We start from the raw sequence: 26,916 nt of genomic DNA on the forward strand, positions 1-26,916 counted from the left end.
TTCTTATTTCTTGTCAATATAAATACATGTATTTCCTCACACACACGCACCTCAGGAAGATAGTGGGGATTGGCCATTTTGGTGGTCATGTAGAAACGAAAATTTTTATCGTAGTCAATGTCAGAATCTCCCAGTCGGATCAATGTTCTGCCACCTAACACAAACGTCTGCTTCAGAAGAATGGGTTCCAGTGCAGGGTCTAGAGTTTCTTTTAGCTGCAAACACACACACAGACATGAGTGAAATGCATGATATTTCATCATTTTGCAGATATGATTAATATCATTCAGCATTAATTAAAATTTTTATGTTAGATCTCTTTTTAGTATAAACTGGCCTAAAATAGGGGGGAAACATACGTTTCAGTTGTCAGAAGTGAAAACAAAGATGACTGAAACTAGATTAATCAGATAAGTTACATCTGGCAAGAGTCAGAACTAATAAACATACTACAGAATCACTAATTTAAGACTGAATTAAACCATTCAAAGCCAATCAGATAAGTTTGGAAGTGTTATCAGTTCCTCACAACTGTAATTCATAATTTAGAATATTTATATGATTTTTTTTCAGTAGAGAATTTGACTAAAAAGTGTCAAACGTGAAAGAAGGGTTACCTCCTCCAGAAGTACAGGCATTCCCAGCCGGATGGAGTTCTCAAGTGTTCGGAGGAAGCCTGCATCCGTTAGCTTGATCACCTTTAGACCGTTCTTTGCCTCTTTAGATCGTATCCAACGGTTTGCCTAGATACAAAATGAAAAAATAGAAAATGTAAGCTGTAAAATGTCATGTAGTGTGACTCCCTAAAAACTGAACTTGAACTGAACTTGAGATCATAATTAAATTAGAATACCAAATCATACCACCAAATTATTTAAGAATTTCACTTTATTGAGACTTTTTTTTCTTCATTATGACATTATGACATAAAATATCAAAATAAAATATCAAAATCAAAATCAGAAAATAATTACATGATGTTTATTCTTTAAATAAGCATCACTTACTGCACTTTGCTTCCAGTCGTTCCTGACAGATATTACATAAAATATATATTTTTTTTACTCATCATGCATGTGCATGCAGAGCCGGACACTAACAGAGTACATTTACTTGAGTACAGTACTTAAGTACAATTTTGAGGGATCTGTACTTTACTCGAGTGTCATTTTTAGGGAGTACTCATGACTTTACTCAAGTACATTTGAGAGGGAAATATTGTACTCTTTACTCCACTACATTTCTATCCATAACCGTGAGAACCCGTTACAACTTCTAAAAAAAATAATAATAAAATAACATTTTTTTTAAAAGTGGAAAAAAGAAAAATCTCAGAAACCCTCAATTTGTTGTTTCCCTCTCAAACATGATTGGATTGTGCAGGCGCCACTGATTAGGACAGCATATGAGCAATCACCTTCAGCTTTCCGCCAAAGTCAACTCCATGCTCAGATTTAGATAAGAGACGAAACCATGGACAAAACAATGGATGAAGATGCAGAAGTGTACTAATAGAAGTGCGTATGTGGAATCTAAGCATCATGCCATCAGTGCCACTAAGCAGAGTGGAGCTGAGTTGAGTGTAGAGTGTTTGTGTGTGTATAAATGCGAGACAGGCTGATGTTTGAATGTCTTTTTCAGTCTCTCTAGAAGACAGATTCTCCCAGGAGAGACAGCCAGATGGAGAGAGAGCAAAACACAAATGACAAGAAAGAGCAGAGAAAAAAAGGAGAACGACAGCCAAGTGTGCTGAAACCGGAGGACTGTAATGAAAATGGACAGGGTGAAATGGGAGAAAGATATTTGTATGATAATGCAGAGAGTCTGGTTGTTTTCCTATTTGGATTCTGAAGGCTGTACTTTGAACCAATCTCCAACCAATTGAACAAAACTCAGCTATTAAAGATGTCCTTCACCTGACGTGTCCATTTATGTCACAGAGAGGATATGAAATGCAAAATGGGAATCCAGTGGGAATAGATCTATTGAGGTGTCAAGAATTATTCCGCAATCATCTTTCAATATGTCAGTGTCAGTTTAACACCATATTACTTCAATTTGTCCCTAAACCTAAGACTTTCATGGAAAAGATTGAAAATATGGACACAGCTAGACTAAACTCTTTACATTCACAGTACACCATTTCAAATGACCTGTCTGTGCTACATTGATCCAATCATCAATGTCTTTCATTTGACTCATAATGCATGTAGTGCGTATGCTGTGAAGTTTTAAAAGTCAGTTTAAACACACCACTGTTATACACTGATGTTTGGGATCAGTAACATGATCAACATCAGAATGAATACTTTTATTCAGCGAGGATGCAAGTGACAGTAAAGATATAATGATACAAATGATTTCTATTGCAAATAAATTATGTTCTTTTGTACTTAAAAAATATTTATATTTAAATATATGAAATATTTAATATTTAAAATTAATTATTATAGTTTATACAAAATTATTAAGCAGCACAACTGTTTTCAACTGTTTCAAATTCTTAAGGATCATGTGAATGGGGAAATGGCTATGGAAAATTCAGCTTTGCAATCAAAGAAATAAAGTGCATTTTTAAATACATGAAAATAGAAAACAGTTATTTTAAATTGTAATAATATTTAACAATATTATTGTTTTGCTGTATTTTGATTACATAAATGCAGTCTTCTTTCAAATCAGTAAAAAAAATAATAATCTTACCGACCCCAAACTTTGAATTTTCCAAAGGTAAAATACTTTGCCTATTCAATCTGTTATGTATAGGTTAATCTGCTTAATATACAAAGGTTTCTGCAGGTTTTATGAAGGTAAATTTAAGACTTTTAACAGACCTTTTTAAGACCAAGTAAAGAAAATTTAAGGAATAAATTAATGGGAAAACAATATGTCAACATGTTCTCTAATGTACATGTCTAGGGAGAAACACAATGAGTTGTATTTGCAAAACTTTAGAGCTTGATAATCCAAATTAAAACAGATATCCATTCCTTTTTAATTCATTTTACAAAAACAAGACATTCATTTCTGTTAGGGCAAATTCAACTTTTTACTACCTTTATGAGACCTGCAGAAACCCTGATTTATGGGTTAATTTCCCCCAAAAAGTGTAAACAGTGTAAGTTTAGTGTGGGTCAATTTGATAGCATACAGGAGGAGCATTCTGAAAACTTATGAACACAGATATTTTTGTAAATCCATTTAATGACACTAATGCTGCAGAAATGTACATACTGTACTTCGCCTGTACGAATAAATTAATATGAAACAAAATAAGAATGAATATAAAATAAGACAGAAAGGAACACAATCTGTACATGCACATAAACAGACAAATAAAGTACTGCAAATTTATAGGGTGTCTACTTGAAATAATGCAAATTACCAATGTTTAAAGCCTTTTCAATTACATTAGAAAAACGTGGTAGTGTTTGATGTAGGATGTTTAAATGCACAAAAGATATGCATAGTAATTGTCGTATAGTAATGTCATGTACTGTAGCGGATGGTGTCATGTGAGATTCTACTTATGGCAGTGTCCCTTGGCAGTGTCCTCATTAAGAATTCAGAGTGCTTGAGGGAAGTAGCTCCTCCTAAGCCTATCCATGCAGGTCAGAAGACCGCAGTAGCATTTACTTGGTCGCAGCAGTGGGGAAAGTCTGTGGTTGGGCTATCATAAATGTTGATGTCACCATCAAGTTTGCATGGGGTAAACTATAATGATCATGCTGAAACAGTGTGTGGCAGCTGTTTCGCCTGCCAGAAAAATAACTTATTAACTTCCTTGCGACCTAAAAATAAGCTGCTTTTGAATACACTGATCTTTCTTAACCCTTTCATGAAGAGTTTTAATGTTTATGTGAGGTACTGTAGTCTAGAAACTGCACTGTTTTGTACCATTTAAGAGGACTATAAATGTCATTATTAAATTAGAATTTGTTCTTGTGACTTACCTTGCTTATAAATTAACAAGGTACTGTATTTAAACACAGAGCACTGATGGAAGGTTTGGATATGTTAGAGGTCACCTGATCTTGAGGGTCAATCATGAGTGGCCAGCGGCGTCCCCGCATCACAAGTATTCCATTCTCTGTGGAGACATTGTCCCGTGGCAACCCTTCGGCATTCCACTGTCGGATCTCGTAGGGATCTCCTAGAATGCTGATAAGACTAAAGTTGTCACTGATAGGAATCCCTAACTGTTGACAGCGTTTGATCCAGTGATCTATAAGCTACAGGAAAAAGAAAAATGTGCAATAAACACATGCGCATTTCCCAGAAACAAGTGTTAGTGTTCATTAAACTGAAGGGGAAATTTTGTTTTAATGTGTCATTGGTATGGTGGGCGACTGACATAGGTCAGGAGAAAGAAGATACGGCAGGCTTGACTTTAAAGACCTTTAAAGATCTTATATTCTCAGTGGCATTACATAATCAAGATATGTTATTGGGTAAGAAAAGGTTGTGATCTAATATACTACTGTACCAATTGTCTGTAATGGGAGGTGAAGGCTCCATAATAAGCCACACAAGCTGCAGCGATGAACACATTTCCAATGACGTTGTGGATCTCCAGCTCAAACAGAGTAATGGATTCCTGCCATCGAACCTGCTCGTCTCCCAAAGCAGATGTTAACTTTCCCGACCGACCCAGGCGTGCTTCAGTCAGAGCCCTGGTTTTAGCTACAACCCACAAACAAACACGCATTAACATACACATAAATTCATATAGACACATGAAAATGGAAAATAACCTATCCTGTGTAGCATCTTAAAAATTGATAGCTTAAAATAGTTCAGTATTTTAACATTTTTAAAACTGTCTGGAGACCCCAGTAATTTCTTGTGCCATGTGTTTTTGAAAACAAGAATGCGCGTTATGTTCCTTTAAGAAATCAATTTTAACTGGTGCAGGCTTCCATAAGACTGATAAACTAGAAATGTCGACAACCTGGCTAGTCGACATGAAAATGTGTAGTTTCGTTCATCCCTAATAAAAAATAAAAAAATACATTATTACACATGCACAAAATTCCACTATTTCTCGAACCACAGCGTATATAAAGCACTGCATTGATGACGTATTTTTTTAGGGCAACTCAAAAGTCAGAATCACCCTGGTTCCCTTGACAAAAACCCCATTGGACTGGCTTTTGGATTATTGCAGAAAATAACAACTCTTGAATTTTGAAGCCTAGAAGCAAAAAGCTAAATATAGGCTATAAAGGAACTACACCACGGTGATATGACTTCACCCTCACTTCCAACAGCTCTTTAAATTGTTATTTTAAAAAAATAGTTAGTTTACAAGAGTGCGATTATAAACACAACAAGGCTGTGAAAGCAGGCTAGCGAGTAGATGAGTTTTCCTGTTTGTTGTGATGTTGCTTTATGTCTCCAACAACGAACCATGTAGTCCGATTTAGCCACTTGTTAACAACTGACTTTTTAAAGACAAGTAAAAGCTTTATAAAAAAAAAAATCACAAGGGAGTATGTATTTTATGTGATAAAATTAAATGGGAAAATATCTTAAATGCTTTCTGTCATTTAGTGCCCTCAGTGACACATTTAACTAATTTTAGTAATTATAAAGTTGTGAAAGCTTATACACTATCTGTCTCTTCATCTCTCTCACCTAGAGTCTCTTTTTCAGCCACACTGGACTCAAACTGCTCCTGCAAAACTTTGATCTGGTTCTCCACATCTTGTAGTTTCCTTTGCTTTTCTTTCAAGGTGGCCATTGTTGCGTCCAAATCGGCCTGATAAAACAAATTAGATTAATAATCAAAGGAAACAATACACAGTGAAAATCATAATGGAAAAGTAAATGATACTCATAATGCATTATTAATTAACCCTCTATCTTTTTCATGTTCTCATTTACAACACACAAAACTAGACTCACCTGAGCAGTAGCCAGTTTTTCACGTTTGGGACCAACCTCCCTCACAACTCTTGAGTACAGATCCATGGCTCTCACCCACATACACATGGACTTGCAGGCCTTAGACACTTTTTCCACCTTTTCAGGTACAAAGTCTGGATTGTTAATGTATTTCTGAAGCTTCTGAAGAATCTGATGTTTGATATTGTCCTTGTCATAGTCCATCAGCTTTTTCAGGAAGTTGCCGTCACCCAAGACCTGCTTTGCACTGGCCCAGTCTGTCCTAGTTGGAGGGAAATAAGGGAATGAAGGGACATGTAGACTACAGCTACTGTAGGTCTCTTTGACTCAAAGCATGTATAGCCAGTTTGTCACTATGTAATGCAGAATTAAGTAGCTAGGAAATAGAATCTTTATTACCAAAATAAAAATAGAGATACTATGATTTTAAAAACTGCCTTATTTATAATTGAATAAAATGATGAATGTCCTGTTTCATGAAGAAAGGCAAAGTGGAAGTACTGTAAAGTGTTCAAATTCTACAAGACTCAAGATGTGTTTTCAAGTGTATTTTGTTATTTTCTTTTGACAAATGATTATGACCGGTATATCTGAATGTTCAACATATTAGAACACCCCCGCATCAATTCCACCAAACCTTAATTACATTATTAGATTTAACACCAGCTGGATGAGTACGCAGCTGGAAATATAAAACAAAGGCGATTAGAATAGCAGTTGATTTAATGTAGGTGATTTCCAGCTGCACCAAAGCAAATCACATGAAATTAATTCATAAATATTTAACACCTGAAAAAAAAAAAAAAAAAAAACAGGCAATATAGAGAGAGGAAGGAGTCTAATTATGTACTGGAGTTAATATTTTAAACTCATACTGTACATATAAAATTTTAATCTGCAAATGCAAGTCTCATATTAAACAGCAAATGAACTGCACACTGTTTTGTAAGTAATATTACAAGTCATTGCAAAATGCTCTTCGCAACACATTTTAGTCCCATGAAGTTAAATATCTCCAAGTGAAACAGGATAGTTAATGCAAGTCGAGTTGAGTCAAGTGTGGCCTGAATTTATCCATTGTACATTAAATGTATAATAAAAAGTGGTCTATATGACAGGTGTGAGGAAAGTAAGGGGTTGAAAAATATGGATGAATAATTCACAGTAAGACCAGGAACATGTATTAAGAAAGTAAATGGGGTCAATTTTGATTTCATGTTGAGTTTAAACTCCTCTAATCTGCCACTTAGATCCAGCAGAGGTTTAATATCATGAACAAATTGAACAATTAGAAGGATAAAAGAACAGCAGAGATGGAGGGATGTGAAGGGACAGAAACACAGACTGTTCAGTCTGTGTTATGACATTTTAAAACACCCATTAAATTGGTGTCTTATAAAGTTAATAATGAGTGGCTCAGCTGCAGATGATGATAATGATTCTGAAAGTAAGATGGAGTGGGATAAGATTGATGATTGAATGAAAAGATCACAGATGCTGCACAGTCACAGTATCTGATATTAACAAGGCCAGCACATACTGAGTCACACTGTGGCGGATCTCACAGCCAGAGGGGGTTTGCTGTGTGAGGACATGTTTTTTTTTTCTGCAGCTAGATTAGATACCTAAAAAGATTTAATATCAAAACCTCACGAACCTGATGAAATGAAATACCAGAAATAGTGGACTACAGTACAGGTAAATGTCCCAATCATTCCTGCTTTATTAGATAAGCCTTGTCTGTTATCTATCACATGCTCAATGCAATGGCAGTTCAGTGCTTTTTCTTTACTCTGCAAGCCCTGCAGGACAGGTGTCTGATCACAACCATATTATCTCGGATTAAATATGATTCTGCACAGCCTGTATAAATCTACAGGAATTACATTTTTGTAGGCCAACCTGGAAGTTGGTTGCTGGCTCATAAAATTCAATAAAATGACTTCAGCGGCACCCTCACTCAGTTTCCAGCAACACTTTTAACTTTTGTTTTAAGATACAAGTTGGAAAGTGAGATTAGTTTGCAAGAGCACGAGTATAAACACAACACATATAAACACCAGGTATACACCTTGAAACACAAGATAACGGGACCACATTTAATGATTTCATCTGCTTATTTTGTGGCTCCAGTAATTTACGATGTAGGAAAAAAGAGTGGCTTCCCAGATTGCAACAACTTACACTTAACTACATGTATGTTGCAGCAATTTCCAAGGAAATTATGATTTTGTTCACTTGAACCAGTGTTAATTTTGACAGCAAATTTGCATTTAGTTTTAATCATAGTCTTTTGACTAAAATGCCATTTGGTTTTATTCAGTTAAGTCCTATTTTAGTCATCTGAATTGTTTTAGTCTAGATTTAGTCAGTTAAAATTTAAAAAGTCAGTAAAAAAAGAACAAATACAATAGAAAAAAATATTCAAATGAAATAAACAGTGATTTCATTTTGTCCGATAGGTCTAACAGTAGTATTCAGGTAAGAGATACTACCTACACAGAAATGTAATAAAGTAATAAAATGTAAAATAACGTTATTTTTTGGTTTATAAATCCTTATTAAAGCTACTAAAGTTACTCAGTCAAGAGCAGCGGGAGACTTCCTCTTTTTCTTTTGTTATTTGAATTAACATTATGGACTCAGGAGCAGGTTTATTAGGCTAAACTGTCACTTTAAGAACTAATGGAAGAATCCAAATAGACACTGAATTTTCTCCTAACTGTCTATTTTCATTTAATACATAACAGACTGTGTTTAAATAAATACTAGAGCTGCACAATTCAGGATAAATTGAAAATCAATTTTTTTTTTGTTTGAAATAGAAATTGTGATTCTCCCACAATTCTGAAGAAAAAAACAAGACAGCTAAACAAAATAACATGCAAACTAGAGTTTCTGACAAAATGGTCATCGCTTTAGTCTATTTAAAAGATTTGTTTGAACAAATTTGAATAGGATAAGAATAGCTGTAAGATGAATCAGTGTTTTTCAATGAACACATGAGATGGAAAAGGTGCTTTATTTGTAAATGTTTTATACTATACTTCAATTTTGCGCAAAGGTAAATGCCCAACTTTAGGTTGAAACCTACTGTTAACTCATTTCTGCATTTTAGGACTCCTTGCTAAAAAAAACTAAATCTAATACAATATAATGTAAAATAAAGATATAACCCACTTGTTGTTGAGCAGAATGCACACTGCCTCCATTACAGTCATGACGAGGTCTGGTGGTTTGGTGAAGACACGTATCTCTGATATGTCAGCTTTATCCAGGGAATTCAGGGCCTTGTTGGCACTGTCGAGTGCAGGCAGAGCCTCATCCAGATCACGCTGTGCATCTTCCGCGATGGCCTGTGTCTCTTCTGCCTTTACCTTAGCTAAAGCTTCATCCTCTTTCACAACCCTACGAACCTACAGGTAAAGAGGTCAATAAAAGCAAATGTTAAACTGTTAGAATATCTAAGAGTATTATTGAGCATTTATCATAAAAAAAAATAAAAGTTATAATTTGTTTTTTTGGGATTGGGAAGTGGACAACATTTCAAGAGCAAAAAAGGTAATTAATATACAGGTAATTGAGAGATGCTGTGAAAAAAGAGGCAGAATGGTTGCATTATTATTAATACACACACCTGGTCAGCGCTCTCTTGGTCGACAGCAAGCTTCTCCATCAGGGCATTGACATCGATCGATTTCTGTTCAAGCACGGGCTCCAATGCAGAGAGATCTTGCTTCATCTTATCCACTACCTCATTTGTCTCCAGCAATTTAGTAAGACCATTTTTCACACGATCTCGTGCCTATGCAAACAAATACATGTTACATTTTAAACATTTATTTCTTTGTCTAGCTCAGATGACACCTTTACTTGAATAAATTATCAAGTTGTGACATCCATTAATACAGTATTTAAAAAGATAACCTTTTGTCTGGAAATGCATTTAAAAGAGTGTTATAAGTTTAAGTAATGGCGTAACAACATCAAAGATTTATGCATCTTGCTTCACTCATCCATAGATTTGCGTCCTCACCGCCTGCAGCTGTTGTCTCTTTTCTCCCAGCATGCTCAGGTATAGGTTAATGAGCTCTAAATAGGAGGTGGGCGTGGTGTAGTAGTGTCTGCGCAGTTCGGAGTAAAAACGTTCTGCCATGTCAGTCACACTAACATGGATTTCTACACACATCTCTGAAAAACACTGCTTCATCTCATCACTGCCAAAATCCACGTTCTGGAAGAAGGTCTGGGACACAGAAAGCAGAGCCTCACGAGGCCACTGAAAAATAAACATGGAAAGAAAGAGAAAATTTAACTGACTGCCACAAATGTATTATCATATCACAGAGTGAATTGCATATAGCAGTTGTAGTTTTTTTCGTATGCACTATTCTTTTAAATGTTAATTTCCTTTTTATGACTTTTTATATATGATAAATTAGTAGCTTCCACAAACCAAGTACAAAAATATCATGCAGATTGCACTGAAGACATTATAATAAACTATTCTTTTTTCATTCAGCAAGAACCATAGCTGTCACCTTGAAATATGTGGGGCGAGTGTGATTGTGTGTTCATACAAAAGTAAACAAACATGCGGTTATGGAAATAGCCGTACGGGCTTGCTGCTTAACGCTAATGAACAGCTGCAGTTGCCAAGCGCTGAGTCATTCATCACACCCATCAACACAACACTACAACAGACAACACAACAAATAAAATTGACACTAGATGCAAATGCACTACACACACTTTATAGTAATTAGCAGAACACCTTGTGCAAAGCAACAGCCCACAGAGGTCAGTCAACATGTGTCTCCTTAGATAATAGAATGAAAAAAATGAAATGGAGACAAACAGATATTGAATGATGGGGCCAGAGCATCTGTATGTGTATCCCCCTCCCTTTTTTAGAATCAAATTTCCGTCTCTGCGTCATTCTTTAAAAAAGTAACATTTGTGTCCACAAAATCTAAAGAAAATGCTAATATTAAAGAGGCCATACTAATGCCCTTTCACAAAGTCTTGATTTTGTTTTTGGGGTCTAGAATAGGTTTTCATGATTGAATATTCAAAATTTCACATGTTTTACATTGTTGCAGCACCTCTCCTCTCAGTCTGTAACTGACAGTAATGCTGTCTCTATGAAGCCCCTCTTTCTGAAAAGCTAAACGTCGGCTAGACCAGTGTGTTGTGATTGGTTAACCCGATTCAGCATGTTTCTGAAATGTCAAGCCCCTTACCATAACCACAAGTTCAACATACTACTAACGCAACTCAGCCAGGCCTCGCCCCTTTTTTGCGTATGCCTTGGGCAGGAATTATCTAAATGTGGAATACGTTTTTGTGACATTTACGTTCATGGAAGAAAACTCAAGACTACAATCGAGGCATTTCAGGGAGTTCAGAAACAGTGCTTACTGATATAAAGAATACCTCCGTTAGGAGTGGACTTTGTGCTTTATAACTAAATATCTATTTTAATTTTTCACAGCAACAAGTTCAAAATGTAAAAATGTAAAAAAAAAAAAAAACACAATGGGTCTTTCTTTAAGTGTTCTGAAAATGACATTAATTCAAAATTAAATCTAAACTTATTCTATTTAAACATTACATGTGACTGTGGTGTATTTTTATAAACATTTTTATAAAAATATGTTTCGACGGATTTGAAATGGGCTTGAATGAGCTCTTTGTCAGACTAACTTTCAGAGCAAATCTAAATTTGCTGGAAGTTGTCTGGGTTTTCCCAGGCTAGGAAAAACATAGTTTAATATGAAAAAAAAAAAAAAAACAGTGGAGTATCCCTTTAAGGCCCGATCTTTACGAGTTGGGGGCGTGTCAGTGAGAAACATAGTGGACAACCACAATACTTAAAGGTATTTTGCAGCGATATTGTCAGGCTTTTATATTTACAGTGCTAATTGGCTGCACAGATTATGATAATAGCATTATAACATACCAATAAAATATATAACAAAGTTTGCAGAGGCTCCATTAATTAAAAACATAAAAAAAATCAACACACCTGATGCACATTTCTTTGTTCTTCATTTTCGAGAACTAAAGTTCAAGAACCTGCTGTATTTTTGTGTAATTAAAGGGTTAGTTCACCCAAAAATGAAAATTACGTCATTATCAGATATTTTAGATTATAGTTAGAATCATTTGAAGCATCGAAAATACATTGTGGTCCAAAAATAACAAAACCTACGACTTTATTAGGGGCCAAGCACCGAAGGTGCGAGGCACCTATTGTAATTAATTGTATTCTCTTCCGGTTCTGTTGTCGAGACGCATTTTATGTACACAATTTCAATGGAGGAACAGAAAGCTCTCAGGACTAAATCTAAAATATATTAAACTGTGTTCCGAAGATAAACGGAGGTCTTACAGGCTTAGGACGACATGAGGGTGAGCTATTAATGACATTTTTTTTTATTTTTGGGTGAAGTAACCCTTTAATTAAGAGAAAGTACACCTCCATTTGAATGCACCATGAGTGAACGCTGGACGCTATTTGCATGACATTATTGCAACCAGTTTAAAATGCTGCTTACCACCAGCTTTTTGTAATTAGCACTGATTTTTGTATAAGGTACTATCTATTTTAAGCCATTATGTGATGTGCCTGTGCATATTTAAAATAACTCATTGTTATTCTTTTTAGTACACCTATGTTTCACAGTGAAGTACTATTCCAGCACATACAGCAGCTGGTTAAGTGTGGTTGCGGGTGGAATCTGAATAGAACACAGGATTTTAACAGGTGCAGCGGTTTAGTGGTGAAGTTGTTTAATTAATTAAATGCTCAGTAATTTTGGTTTGAATAACCACAAGTAAGATTCTGTCTGAAAGGATAAGGGAGTGATAAAAGGGGAAGTGGATTCTCACCTGTACAAACCAGTCAATGGTGCAGCAGTTAACTAGCGAGGGGAACATGCGGCAACGTGAGCGGAAGGAGTCGCCCACAGGGCTCATGCACAGCACTATATGCAGCTTCTCACGAACACGAGAGATGAAGAATTGGTAGACCTTGAGACAAACAGACATAAACAGAGATTAGACCACTGACCTCTAAACAGAACAGTAGAGAAGCTGAGAATTAATAGTGCCAATCTTTTGTTTAAGGTCATGTTGCGAAATTGGATTGTTATTGGTTGTATCACATACCTCATCCCTGTTTCCTTCAGAAATGCCAGCTTCTTTGGCCTTGGGGCTAATGGCAGCCAGCACCTGTTTCAGTTCATCCTTCTCAAAGAGGTTTGGTACTTCACCAGAGTTCAGCATGTTATTAATGTCCTCCAGGAACTCTTCCACAACAATCTGAAGCAGATGAGAAAAACAAAATCGCATGGCCAATCAACATCATTCGACCAACAAAAATGTAAACATTCTGATGCTTCAATATTAAGAATTAATGCCATGTGGCGTTATTGAATTAAAATCTGGCATGTCTTGAAGGACTGAGTTTGAATATATTTATTTTTAAATTAGATAAATCAGAGAGGAACATTTTCTGTGAATGATTACTTAAATTTCATTCTGTTCACTCAAACCTATCACACTTAGGTCTGCATATACACACACACACACACACACACACACACACACTCGTGGGTATTTCTGATATAGAATTTAAACTGAAAGGTCACACACACTCCAAGGCCAAGTTTGAAAAACAATGTTTCAACTGTGTGACTCCCTTAAGTTTACTCCCTTTAGTCTATCAAAACACTCAAATGAATGACATTTAAAACAGCTGTACAGATGGGCACACACACGGACACTTCACAACATATATTTCATGTATATAGCACCAGTCTGTATCTGTCTCGTTAGGAACTGCTCATGAAATAATTTAAGGGGTCATTACTGCTGCAGGGCCTGAATGCTGAATCACAAAGCAGTAGCATCCTATGCTTTCATGAGGCAAGACAGCACTTTACATTACTGGCAGAGGGCCCAGAGTCATAACAGAGATGACCAACTGTCTACTCCACAGCTAAGAGAAAAACTCTCTGCATTCAGATTCATATCAGGATATAAATAAATCATAAATTTTGAATTGGATACAGGAAGCTGTTGGAGTGGTGTGGTTTTGTGTTAGACTGGGGCAAGCATTACAATTTCTAGACCCTTATTTGAATTCACATCAATCAATCAACAACAAAAAAAAAACTGAATTGAAATTGAAGACATTAGGACAATAGCTGTTGCCCCTGTTGAAAGGACAGAATGGAGCAGAAATGTCATTGATGCACATGCTTTTGTGGAACAAAAACTCAAAATAAGCACACATTTATATCTCATATTTTCCTATATTCTATGTACAGTAAAATTTATGATACACAGGACAACCTTTTAGAGGAATGTTGCCAGGCAATGTTGCAGAACGATGTTGCTCGGGCACTTTCCCATTGAGAATGGGCGACAAATTTATATCTGGATACTTTAGATCGGTCGTGAGCCCTGTGTCTCACCTGGTTGCCCGTTGATGGCAACATTGCCAAAAAAGTTGCCCTGTGTATCATATCATCACCTTTAGTGTTTGGGACTGACCATATGTCTGCACAACAATGGTAATGTCAGTTATAGGCTGATACATTTTCAAAGTAAATTGGACAATATTGAAAACATATCTATCATATTTATAGTGATTGTATATGATCATTTCCCCTGTTTTTATATTCATAATGCCTTTGCAGTCATTCAAGTTCATTTTTAAAAAAAACACTAATCACTTAAAAGTTAAATGTAACCTTTAGCAAATCTCAAAATAAATATCCATATAGCAAATTATTATATTGTGAAGCATACGTTGACATGTAGCATTTAAAATGGCTGATTTGAGTTTTTATTTGTACAAAATCATACAGAATTATCGTAGACCATTTATAAACAGATCTCTTTGATTGTACCTGTGTGTCTGTAAAGAGGAAGACCATGTCCTGGCCTTCCACACCTGCCATTCTGTAAAGTTTACGCAGATCTTCGTGGAAGCTCTCGTAATTATAACCACGGCACAACTCAATCTGAAAGCAGCGGTAACCACACATGTGAGCAGCCAGACGTGTTAGAGATTGCTTTCCTGTGCCCCCCACACCAACCAACAGTGCATTGCCACGTTCTTGTCGAATCATGCGGGCAATTCTGTTGACAGGGGAAGAGATGTATGGTAAGAGAAGGTGGTCAACTGGGTGGTTGATAACAAAACATTCTATTAGTAAACTGATCTCAATGCTCAGGCTGAATGGCAGGGTCATTTGAACACCTTTTGTGATCGCCAGATGAAAAGGTAAGCTGCTTGCTTACCGAGACACGTGTTCAATGGCATCTTGGAAGAACACAAGCTTGGTTTCCTTGGCAAAGGTCGTGTTGTAGTCATCCAGGTAGTCCTGCAGCACCTGGCGAATCTTTTTCATGTCCGTTAGATCCTCATAGACACGATCAGTCTTGTCTGCTCCAACCTGCACAATATGCATTCAATAATTTAATTCAATCAAAAAGGACCCTAATCAAAAAGATGACTATTGCTCTAACTAACTAAATACTGCAGTTTAAAACAGTAAAATGTAAACACAAAAAGCATTCAACTGACAGATGTAAAACAGTCAGAACAATCCCCAAAGTACTTTTACCTTGATAAAATCTCCAAAAATGATGGGCTGATTCACAAAGTACATTGGCTCTATATTTATGCTGAAATGTTTACCTGTTGGACAAAAGGAGCAGTTTAGGGTACTAAAGTTGAATGTGGTGACAAAGGGTGACAGATTGGGGACAAAACAAGAATAAATAGAACATTCTGATAAGTCACACTGCAAAACGAAAAGGATTATAACTGTGATGATGCAGCTGAAGAAGCAGGAGGAATCCGGATCCAAATGCAGCCCACTTTATTAAACAAACTATAACAGACTAGACTCAGAGTCAGACTCAGATTAGGGAACTGAACAGTCAACATGTCAACAGGACTGAACCAAAAATACAATAACTGGGAAACGCATGACAGACATGAACAAGACACAAAACCCACACTGTGACAATAACATTGTTATAAGAAGTTACATTTCATAAACTAATGTTTGCCTGAAGAAGGTCGCAAGACCTAAAGCTTGCTTATAAATTGATGTTGCACAGTTTTTGAGTGTGCGTCTGCTATTCTTACTATTTTTCATAAACTAATGTTTGAAGAATCCTTTTAAAGTCCCCCTGTGGTGAAAACCAAGCTTTTAAAGTTGTTTATATGTATATGTGTTTTTTTATATGCTTTAAGACAAACCATGTGCAAATTCATGTCAACATCATTGCTGAGTATTCTCTCCTTAAAACTGTAGTGAACCAGACAGTCTCAAAAACATGGTGTGAAATCACTGGTGTTATTGACGTCATAAACTACCTTGTAAAGCACGGTGAGTGAAGACTAATTTGCATATTCATAGAACCACATATACTAAATGAGGCAAGGTTCTAGAGTTACATTCAAGCTATTTTAAAGCATTACAAATATGTAATTTTGGTGATCAAAGGTGAGTTTTAAGGGATAAAATTGATTACAGGGGGACTTTGAGGACTTTGAATTATTTACTCATACATTTTACCTCTACCCACCTACTGTAAGACATATCAATGTAATTGTATTGCAATATTACATTAAGAATATATGCTTTCAAAGTTGTCTGAACTGAACTAGACTAAGAGATTAACAGTGAAAACGGATTCAAGGGTCAGAGACTCACTGGCCATCTCAGAGATCATGGTATTGAAATAGCTCTTGTCCTCGTTGTTGATGAGTCGATCGTGGAAGACACGTTGACACTCGTGACAGAACAAACGGAAGATCTGGGTTTGATCTCTCACTGTTGTTGGCTCACACTGCAACATACCTATACAGAAACACATGCACAGGCAGAGAATTTATATGATTTTCTTTAACATTCATACAGATTCTTCATTATATCTTTCATTTTATAAGAATGACTTCTGGTAAAGAATCAATTATTTGTCTACAGATCAGACGATGAACTCGTCTGTGACCTTTTGTTAATAAAAGCACACATAAAAACATAATGGTGATGGTGCAGATTGGTTTTAGTTGATATTATACTAGCCTACAATTCAAACCCTGGATGGGTCATAAAGGATAAAAGAACATTTTAGCAGCCCCCAAGTCTCCTGTCAAATTACGAAAGAGCATTTTTATTGGTAAATTGGAAGCTCAGAAACAAAAGAAGCTCTTTACAAGCCCTTGGTGTATTTAAGCACTAGAGTTGCCAAATACTCAGGACAAAAAGGCTATGACTTATGGATTCATTGTGATTTTAAATTATTTGTGTGCAATTTATAAATGGCAGCCCTGGTAAGTGCTTTGCAAATGTCTGAAATGTCTCTGAAGATGTGTGTTTGTACACTTTTCTGTGTCTCTTACCTTGCACACATTTAGAGAGGTCTCTAAGGTTGAAAACGTAGTGAGATTTTGCTGGTGTAGGCAATAGGTCTACACTCATACGTTGGTAGATCTCAACAGCAGCATCCACAATGTTGTCAGCTGCCTGCTTCACTGCTAGGGGAAATTCAGTGAGGAAACCCCCTAAAATTGCCTACAAACATGCATATGAGAACAGAAGTCAGTATGCGGAGTAAGCGTATAGTAGGATAGTAATAGTTTTAAGTGTAAAGTTTGTCTGAAGACCTTTACCACTATGGACAGCTCCAGCATTGACCAGTTAATGCACTTAGACTGTTAGTTCAAAACCATGGACAACTCCAGCTGTCAGGCTGTGGCTTCAGAACCCGGGACAGCTCCATTTCCTAATGAGCTACGCTGCCATCAACTTTCTATATATTTCATATTTCTACTAGAGATATGGAAAATTGCATATTTTAAAACTTATCTAGTCAGTGTGTTGTCTTAATGAGGAAGCCCAATTATGCAGGTTAAGGCTCATGCCTACTGAACACAATTCAGATGCTGATTCTGAAGGAATGTTCACGTAATATTAATTCAAACACAGCTAGATTGACAAGCATGTGTTGTTTCTTAAAAACAAATGGTTCAGAAATGTCTTGTATTTGTTGGTGAAAGGTATTAAATGTAACAATTAATATTTGGCAAAATAGTCCCAAGTTAACGGAAATATATTTATTTTTATCATTATTTTTCAGTGTTGAATACAATACGATGAATCTCTCAACTCATGCATAATCTCGTCAACCAAAAATTGTTTGTTGCAATGCATTCTGGTACTGACTTATCTGAGATTATCCGCAATGCATTCTGGTACAGACTGCATATGAAATTCTGCCTTAAATGTTGGCCAACACATGGTATTGTTATCTTAAAATAAATACTAATAATGTTGCCTACCTTTTCAAACAGCTGTAAATACAAGTGAGGTATACTTTCAGCTTAAAAGGTCCCCAGACATGAAATTTTCACTTTCTGAGGTTTTTAACATTAATATGAGTTCCCTTAGCCTGTATATGTTCCCCCAGTGGCTAGAAATTTCAATCTGTGTAAATACAGAGCTGGCCTCGATGAATGTTTGAAAATTAATCGATCGATCTACCAATTAAGCATCAATTTCTGATGTGTAGCCTAATTGTTCAAGTTCAGGTAATCTTTCTCTCAAAATCGGTCAATACTGTTTATGCATCAGTATTTCAAGCCGGTGACTAAAATATCAACTTCACATCGTTTCTTTAAGTAGGATGAAAGTAATCTTGTTTAAATTGTGAAAAAATTATATACAGAAAGCGATCAAAGAACAATCTTTACACACACCGGAAGTTTATCTTGACAACTCGTTATGAAATCTATGACACACATTACACTGCACAACAAAGCTCTAACTGTATGTGCATCATCACGTTTGCATTGGTGAAAGCATTAGAAAGAGTGCAGAAACTGCGTTGCAATGCTTGCTTGCTCAATGCTCATCGCGCCAACATTTTACATAATGTGATGGGAATAGATTCTAAATACTAAAAAAACTTCTCATGATTCGTTAATCTCAAAAGCTCTAATAGTAAAAACGTATAATAGCTGTGGTAAAAGTATTCGAGAGAGATTTTTACATGTAATACGTAGATATTTCATTTGTAAGCATGTCAGCCAATCACAGCAGTGGCCGGTTACACTGAATCCCACAGCAGATACGCCCCTCAAACAGAGAGTTCAAATCAGAGGCTAAAATCAGGCTAGGAACAATGCCTTTTATTTATAAATTATGACTATTTTTGATCTTAAAAACATACTAGCATTATAAGGGGGGTCATTAACCCCATGTTAGGGGACCTTTAATATGCTGTCTAGGTAGGCAGCTCACCAGGTTTGGGAACGCAGCTTAAGTTGGCTCAAGATCATTGCATTTTCTATGTCAATAGACTGGCACAGCATGCAACAGCTTGCATACTGCATGCTGTATATGTGACATATTTCTGAATGAACCAGGTTATTCAATGAGAAAAAAAATAGAGCAGGACATGATTTTATCAAGAGGGACACGATGGATGTTACATACAGAATGGAGCCAGGTGTTTGGAAGGGAACTATAATGTCAACTAAAAGGGAAAGTTGTTTCAGATGCAGAGCAAGTTATTTATTTTTGATATGTTTATTTGTAATAATGTGCACCGGTGACTCAAGCACAATAAGACCAAGAACATAAAAAAAGTAAATAGGTCAATTTTGATTTTATGTTGACTTTTAAAAGAAAAATTTTACTTCAAAATGAGTGCTACCATATGTCTGACCTTAAAAATCTGTTTGAGGCTGTGCTCAGAGGGCGTTGGGAGGCACAGCATGCTGAAGTGGCGGATGAAACGAGGAGTCACAGGGTTACGACCTCCACCGGGGGGTGCACAGGCTGCGGCTATAGTCATATCCTTTAGGGAGAAGAAGGCGAAAGAAGATGGGGAATAAGTGCATATGAAAAAATATCCAAGGGACATCACTTAACTTTTTTGACACTTCCACTAATGTCATCAAACCTTTACTAGAAGAAACTAATGTAATATTGATTACAACCCAATTTAAAAGAGCCTTTTTGACAGCTAGAATCTTAATGACCAAAAAATCATTCAGGAAATGTTGCTGTGTCAAAGTCAAAGCACTGTCATATTCAAGCAACCAAAGAGCTACACTAACCCAAATCAGTTTCTCCAAGGGCAAAGCTAAATTGACTACCACAAATCATCGTTTTAAACCTCAGCGGATTCTTTCCTCTTGTCATATTTCGGACTTTTATTTTATCGTAACTCATATTTGAGATTGATGAGTACTGAGGTCGACTGCAATGTCTCAGATCATCACCATATCTCTCTGTAACCTTGCCAAATTGCATAATTGTCCTTGTTTATATTATGCACTTTTATCTTTGTTTGTACAAGTGTATGTGTGTGTGTTCAACAAGCAGAGGGTTTACTTGATCCTGGTGTGTGAAAAACACATAATTAAGCATCATTCCCGAGGTGAGACAGCAATCAAATGAGAGCAGCTACTTCAAACATCAAGAATTAGTGCCGCTCATCAAGTGATAAACATTACAACATACATTATTTTCTATCCCGATAGAGAGAAGGCAGAGAGAGAAAATGTTTAACAATTAAAATACTTAATAAAATTTAATTGTGGTTCCTGAGGATTCTGCGCAAATGTCTCGGTTACTGATGTAACCCTCGTTCCCTGAAGGAGGGAATGAGAGACGTGACGACGTTAGGGAATCACTTCAGGGAGCCCTATCAACTTCAAGTATCTACAGAACGAGCCAATGAACATTGGAGTGCGTGAGAAGCGTCACGTGCCGAACCGTGTATACGTGTATAAACAGGAAGTGGGCGCATGCACTCAATGTCTTTCGAGGTCCGCGTCCAGTCAGTGTTGAACTGCGTAAGCACGCTCAGATGCAAAACAGTGGCACCACTGAAACTATTTCATAGGCTCCTGAGGCACATGGTATCTGCAGCCACGGTAACGCCGCTCGGATTCCTTCATATGAGACCGCTCCAACACTGGCTCCACGATCGAGTCCCGAGATGGACGTGGCAGAGCGGCTTGTGCCGGGTCCAAATTACCCCACACAGAGCTCCCGGAGGAGGGGTCAGAACCACCCTTGTTCATGTCCATGAGCGCCTGGGCCTGGTGGACCTGCAGAAGTGCAATAGCATGGAGGACGGAAGCAGCCTGTCCACAGGCTCTGTAAGCCCTCGCCGTGAGACCGGACGAAAACCTACAAGCTCTGGACGGGAGGCGTGGATTGCCCCGCCAGGAGGAAGTGGACGCCGGACACAGTTGCATTGCGGCGGCACGCTCCACCAGCGGGACATCCACATACCCCATAGCTGCTCCACCGTCGAGGGTGGTGAGGGGGGAGGAGCCACTAGGACGGCTTCTGGCACTATACGACGCCATCCACGTCCTGGACGCTTTTCTGGCAAGAATGGTACCAGGGTGGCGCGCTGAGAATAAGCTTGGCCCGCCCCGAGAAACCAATCGTCCAATTGGGAAGGTTCGGGACATGGTGGAGGATTCCACTCAAGCTCGACCCTCTCTGCGGCCTGATTTTGGATCGGTCTCGGACCCCGAAGGAGCTAACGCAGCCGAGTCGTCATCTCCAGAGGACTGAAGCACCCCCTCCGATGCTGCGATAGACATCTGGTCGTCAGGTGGAGCTCCAAAGGATACGGCTGGTCGTTCATGAGAAGGACCAGCACGCTCCTTTGGAGGCTCCAGCGGTGGCAGCGCTTGTCAGATTGCCTTGGTGGGATAGCCCTCACGGTAATCCTCAGATCACCCTGACCATGCACCGAAGTAGGTCTATTCTGAGGTCCAGAATAGACACTAGATAGACTTCTCAAGCAATAAGAATATTTTTTGTGCGCAGGAAAAAAATTATAATAATAATAAAATAGAAGTTTATGGAAGAGTGAGATCCCTTTCAGATTTAATCAAAAATATCTTAATTTGTGTTTCGAAGATGAATGAAAGTCTTACATGGTTGGAACAAGGGAAAGTAATTACTGACCGAATTTTCATTTTTGGGTGAACTAACTCTTTAAGTACACATAAGAGTTTATTTTGACACTACAAAAAGATCCATTCTGATCAATTCAAGGTGTCCAAGTGAGTCATGAGACTAAAAAAAGGTGGTTCATGAGAGTTCACAAATAAGACTACAGTGACTGTGCTGTATGTTTGTTTTGTGGTAATACTGTGGGAGCTTTTTAGTGTTTTTGAATAATTCTGACCTTCAAAAACCAAACAGAACAGAACTTAATTCAAACTACACTGTTTATTTTTCTTTTTAACTAAACCGGTTATGAATAAGAAAGATTTTTTTATTTCCCATGCATGCCAGGCCAGTAAAGTCAAACCAGGACAAATATGTTAATATTTCTCAAGGAAACATGACACATGATTCTATTTTCTATGCGTGAGTGTCTGGATTGCTTACATGTATCTCCTTCCAGAAGAACTTTTCTCTGTCATAGAAGCCATGAAAGTCCTGGAACTGTCTAAGCAGCTCTATAGGGGGCTGAGAGCCATAACTGTCCAACTTTGGCATGTTCAGATCATCCACAAACACCACAATCTTTTTATTAGCAGGAGCACCTGTGATACATAAACACACAGATGATTTTCTGTATGGCAGTTTATACTCATAGCATAATTGTGTCTAAATTCCCCTTACCAAGTATATTCTTTCTCTTCTTCTCCAGTTTTGACTCAATGATCTCTTGGGTTCTGGCTGATGAAGTTTGGGCTGAGAAGTTGATGTAGACGGGGACATAACCTGCCTTTTCATGGACACTGTTCAACAATGCCCGTGCCACAACAGACTAAAACACACAATAAGCCTAGTAAGCAGTTTCTAGTAACGAAACATAAAACTTTACTGCTGCACATACTCTTATATCACATTAAACATATGCCCATCTTACCTTACCCACTCCAGTGATGCCAGTAAAGAGGACAGAGTGATTAACAGACAGCAGTTTTTCCATCAGGTATCCATACCTCACCGTATCTGTGGTGGGTACCAGCATCTCAAAGAAGGGCAACTCACTGTTATAACTAAATTGAGGAACGATCCTCTCCCATGGCTCCAAACATTTAGTAGCAAAGTTCATATATACGCTCCATAAATCACCTCCACTGGGCAACTGTTATTGAGAGAGAGAGAGAGTTCACTGAATTATTTATTCCATTTAGAATGCTCTTTTTCATGAAATGAAAGTAATTGTCAGTGTTGACCCATGTCAGTGAAAGAACTATTTCAAAGTTCAGTTCACAAATTTTAAAATGAACTAGTTCAGTTCATAGTTCATACTTCAAAAAATGAACTAGTTCATAGTTCTTTTTTTCCAGAGCCTATGTTGCTGCGAGCTTCTTTTATTATTATTATTATTATTATTATTATTGCCACAGCCTATATACAACCACAGATAAGAATTATGTTATCAAGGGGCAAAGTTTGCACAGAAACGTAAGATTTTTCGCATCCTCGCCGACCTTGTCATAAAACCCGTTTAAATGATCATGACGCCTCCTCGCTCACTGCTTTGTCGACGGCGGCCGTGGTGCGACAATGGTGGCTTGTGTTGATTGGGTGTTTTTTTGCTACATCTTAAGGCGTGTTCACGGTGTGTTTTAGCCGGGCTTTCGCCTGGAAGGCTCTATAGAAATCTGGGAACGACGTTAAACTGAGAGAGCATGCCTTCACAGACACCAGAATGAATGAGTTCACAGTAACGTTCATCAGTACTCGGTGCATTCAGTTCACGTTCGCCCAAAATCATTGAACGCGTTCAGGCACAACACTGGTAAAAACAGGTCAAGTTACTAAAACAACAACATATAACCAAATAAAAGTAGTTAACTTTAAAGATCATATTGATGTGTTGTATAAAGAAAATAAAAAGGATGAGGAGCAAATATAAGTATCACAAAAATGTGTTATAAGGAAAAGAAAAAGAAAGTTTGTAAAATGAATTATCACAAAGATGTGTACAAGCAAAAGACAAAGAAAGTTTGTAAAATAAACTTCAACTGTCAGAAAGACAGCTCATGGAGAACCAATCATGTACAGAAAGGAATGTTCAAATTCAGAGGAACAGTTCAGAAGAAACGTTAATAATAAGGATTGAGAAGATTGGATCAGTTGTGCTCCTTTTTTGGAATACTTGAATACTATTATTTAGGGAATACTTGATGCGGCCAAGCCTGACCCACACTCTACCTCCAGTGGCCCCCAGTTAAGTTGAGTTTGAGACCCCTGCCTTAATCCTTATACAAATGTCTTGGACATTTTGTTTTGTTTTTTTCAATCTATTTCCCTTTTAAATATTCCTGACGTCACATTTATGACACACGAGACAAGACACAGCTGTCTACATAAAAAAAAATGCTATATATTATTTACAATGACCTCTCAGTCAGTCCTCTTTTCAGGGTCAAAGCCCAGAGGAGCTTTGCAATGTCTTCAGTGTTCCACATCATTTGTTTAACAGGAATTGCTTTTTTGCCTTTTAACCCAGGAATAAAAATGATTACCTTTTGAATTATGTAAGATTATGAAAACATTAAGGCTGTAGATCTGTAAAGAACTAAACATGTTCATCCATATCTTGCAGAACTTTCCCTGAACAAAATGCTATTAGAAAGCTAATATGATTGTCATAAATTAAGGCAATGATACATTTCCATAAATGTAAGAATACTTCACAGGTTAATCAAAATGATCTGAAATTATTTCAGTGTATAGGAAATGTACAGTACATATGCTTTACATTGCATTTTACATTTATTCCTTTACCTTTGCATCACTGTTGTCCTCAAACTGCTGCCTGACAAAGGTGTCGAATGTGTCCCAGTGGCTGTCAATCAAATTACCGCCCACTGCCCACAGGTAGCAGAACACAAACGTCTGACATAACATATTGCTCAACTGGCTGGACTCCTACAAATACATACACAAAAAGCACATAAAGAAAACAGTTAGATATCACCACACTGCAATTTCAACTGATGTCGATATGAGAGTGTTACGAGTGTGCATATAGGCAGTTTTGGGGTCTGAATGTTCTGTACTGTGCCAGTCATAGACGGGTTTTTGATTTGTGGTATTTAATTTACAACTCAAGTTCCCACTCCTCTCTGAATCCTTATATTTCCGCATTTTTCTTGCAAAGGCGAGAAACCAAACATTCAGAGAGAGGTGTAAATGTGAATGTAGTGGGGGGAAAAAAGTGGGGAAGTGGGGGGAAAAAATAAGTCAACTTCATGCAAGTAAATATTTTCCAAATAAAATGTGAAAAAAAATAGTTGGTGATACTTTGATACTTTTTTCAGGATTCTTTGATGAATAAAATGTTCGAAAGAACAGCATTTATTTCAATTAAAAATCTTTTGTAACATAACATTTTACTATGAATTATTTAATTTTTGCTTAATAAGCTACTTTATTATAAATTTAATGCACCCTAGCTAATTAAAATTATTATTTCTTTCTTTCAAAAACAAACAAACCTTGAACTACAGTGTAGATCTTCTAGGTTTTCTTTAACCACATTATCAATTAGACGTCCTGTAGAAGCTTTCTAAAATATGTTAGAATATTGTGTCTGATTAATTTTAATTTTGGTGATAGCTATGATGCATAATACCATTTTGAGGTTAGGGGCTCCATCGCTGAACAGTAACGCTTCCAATAGGCAGCAGAGGGTTGTGACTTTACTAATGTCCACCTGTCCAATAGCCTGCACACAGTGCTTTGAAACAAACTGCAGGCCCTTTTCCACATGTTTTTGAAACAGCTCCATCAGATATCCACGTACAGGCTCTGTAATCTAAAAAAAAACAAGAGAGAGAACAAAATAAAAACACACATTTACAGTTCTAAATGTTTTTTTTTTTTTTGTTTACAGTTCTACAAACTAAAAGACATTCTAAGTCCAAAATCTTTAAGGTTTGCCTATAAAACTATTAATTAAGACTCTTTATAATGCATCCATGACTGTAAAACAATGTGAACACTGCTTTGTGAGTCCTTAGAGAGTTTTAATGGCTTCACCTTCTCGGCTAAACCTGTGAGCCACGTTTGAACATACGGCATCCACTTAAGCTCCTCTGGGTCAATGTACACCATACCGCAACGGCTAACTGTAGCAGGAGACGCCACTGCTAGGTCTTGAACCTGATTGAGAAATTGAGCGTGGCATGTAAGCGTGCGTGACTAGCCTCTAGTTAAAAACGGGAAATGCATGTGGAATTTTAACAAACTGGGAACATGTACACATTTGGACATCTCACCTCAAACAACATGTGTATGGAAGGTGTGAGCTTAATCCTTTCACTGTTGGCCAAGCAGAGCATCTTATTATCATCCAAGACTGTGTTCATATTCTCAATCCACAGTGCATCCACCGGCCCATCACTGATCACCCATTTGTGGTCATCACTGAAGTCCTGAACTGCTGCCCGCACACAAAGCGCCATGAGACCATCCCGCCATTCCAGCGTCAGCGGGTTCACCTCCCCGTAAAGCTCGCCCATGCTCACGGACTTTGGGTTGAGCACATAGGTCTTAACAGGGTGGTAGAAGGGATTTTGGTGGCCAGCGTGATGCAGGGTATCCAAGGTGTCTGCCAGCACACGATAGACAGTAGTCTTGCCACTCCCGGCAGGCCCCACGAGCATTACCCCATGGCGGACCAGCATGGTCTCGTACAGCTGGATGACCTTGCTTATGATGCATGGGAGGGGCTGGAGTGAGCGTTGGCACAGAGATGAGTGAATGGTAGACTGCAGGACACCGTAGTCATGCTCTGGGATGGCGACGCCAGGAAAGAGGTCCGACAGGATGCCACTAAGGGAAAAAAAGAGTGGGTATTCACATACAAATATAGTGGCACAGACAAATCCTAGGACTTTAAAGTCACACTTAATTTCACTTTTTTTTACTTGATATCTAGAGAAATGAAAGGTACTTCTAACAAATATGCCTC

At 37.5% G+C, this 26,916-nt stretch overlaps 1 protein-coding gene across 1 annotated transcript in view; it reads right to left on the reverse strand.

Annotated features, from left to right (window-relative positions):
- Positions 1-26,916, reverse strand: part of dnah6 (dynein, axonemal, heavy chain 6) — an 82,170-nt gene that overhangs the window by 31,349 nt on the left and 23,905 nt on the right. Inside the window, exons 36-59 of the mRNA XM_039693114.2 lie at positions 26,222-26,777; positions 25,983-26,105; positions 25,576-25,758; positions 24,726-24,869; positions 22,852-23,073; positions 22,602-22,749; positions 22,365-22,522; positions 19,666-19,797; positions 17,339-17,510; positions 16,650-16,796; positions 15,549-15,622; positions 15,223-15,377; positions 14,829-15,060; positions 13,081-13,233; positions 12,802-12,942; positions 9,944-10,186; positions 9,545-9,712; positions 9,088-9,323; positions 5,908-6,169; positions 5,638-5,761; positions 4,487-4,683; positions 4,029-4,232; positions 618-743; positions 51-215 (exon numbers count right to left, since the gene is read on the reverse strand). Of these exons, the coding sequence (XP_039549048.2) occupies positions 51-215; positions 618-743; positions 4,029-4,232; positions 4,487-4,683; positions 5,638-5,761; positions 5,908-6,169; positions 9,088-9,323; positions 9,545-9,712; positions 9,944-10,186; positions 12,802-12,942; positions 13,081-13,233; positions 14,829-15,060; positions 15,223-15,377; positions 15,549-15,622; positions 16,650-16,796; positions 17,339-17,510; positions 19,666-19,797; positions 22,365-22,522; positions 22,602-22,749; positions 22,852-23,073; positions 24,726-24,869; positions 25,576-25,758; positions 25,983-26,105; positions 26,222-26,777 (4,465 nt within the window). The remainder of the gene's footprint in view (positions 1-50; positions 216-617; positions 744-4,028; positions 4,233-4,486; positions 4,684-5,637; positions 5,762-5,907; positions 6,170-9,087; positions 9,324-9,544; positions 9,713-9,943; positions 10,187-12,801; positions 12,943-13,080; positions 13,234-14,828; positions 15,061-15,222; positions 15,378-15,548; positions 15,623-16,649; positions 16,797-17,338; positions 17,511-19,665; positions 19,798-22,364; positions 22,523-22,601; positions 22,750-22,851; positions 23,074-24,725; positions 24,870-25,575; positions 25,759-25,982; positions 26,106-26,221; positions 26,778-26,916) is intronic.

The sequence above is a fragment of the Pimephales promelas genome, chromosome 6, assembly GCF_988280905.1.
Source record: "Pimephales promelas chromosome 6, fPimPro1.hap1.1, whole genome shotgun sequence".
Lineage (NCBI taxonomy): Eukaryota > Metazoa > Chordata > Actinopteri > Cypriniformes > Leuciscidae > Pimephales > Pimephales promelas.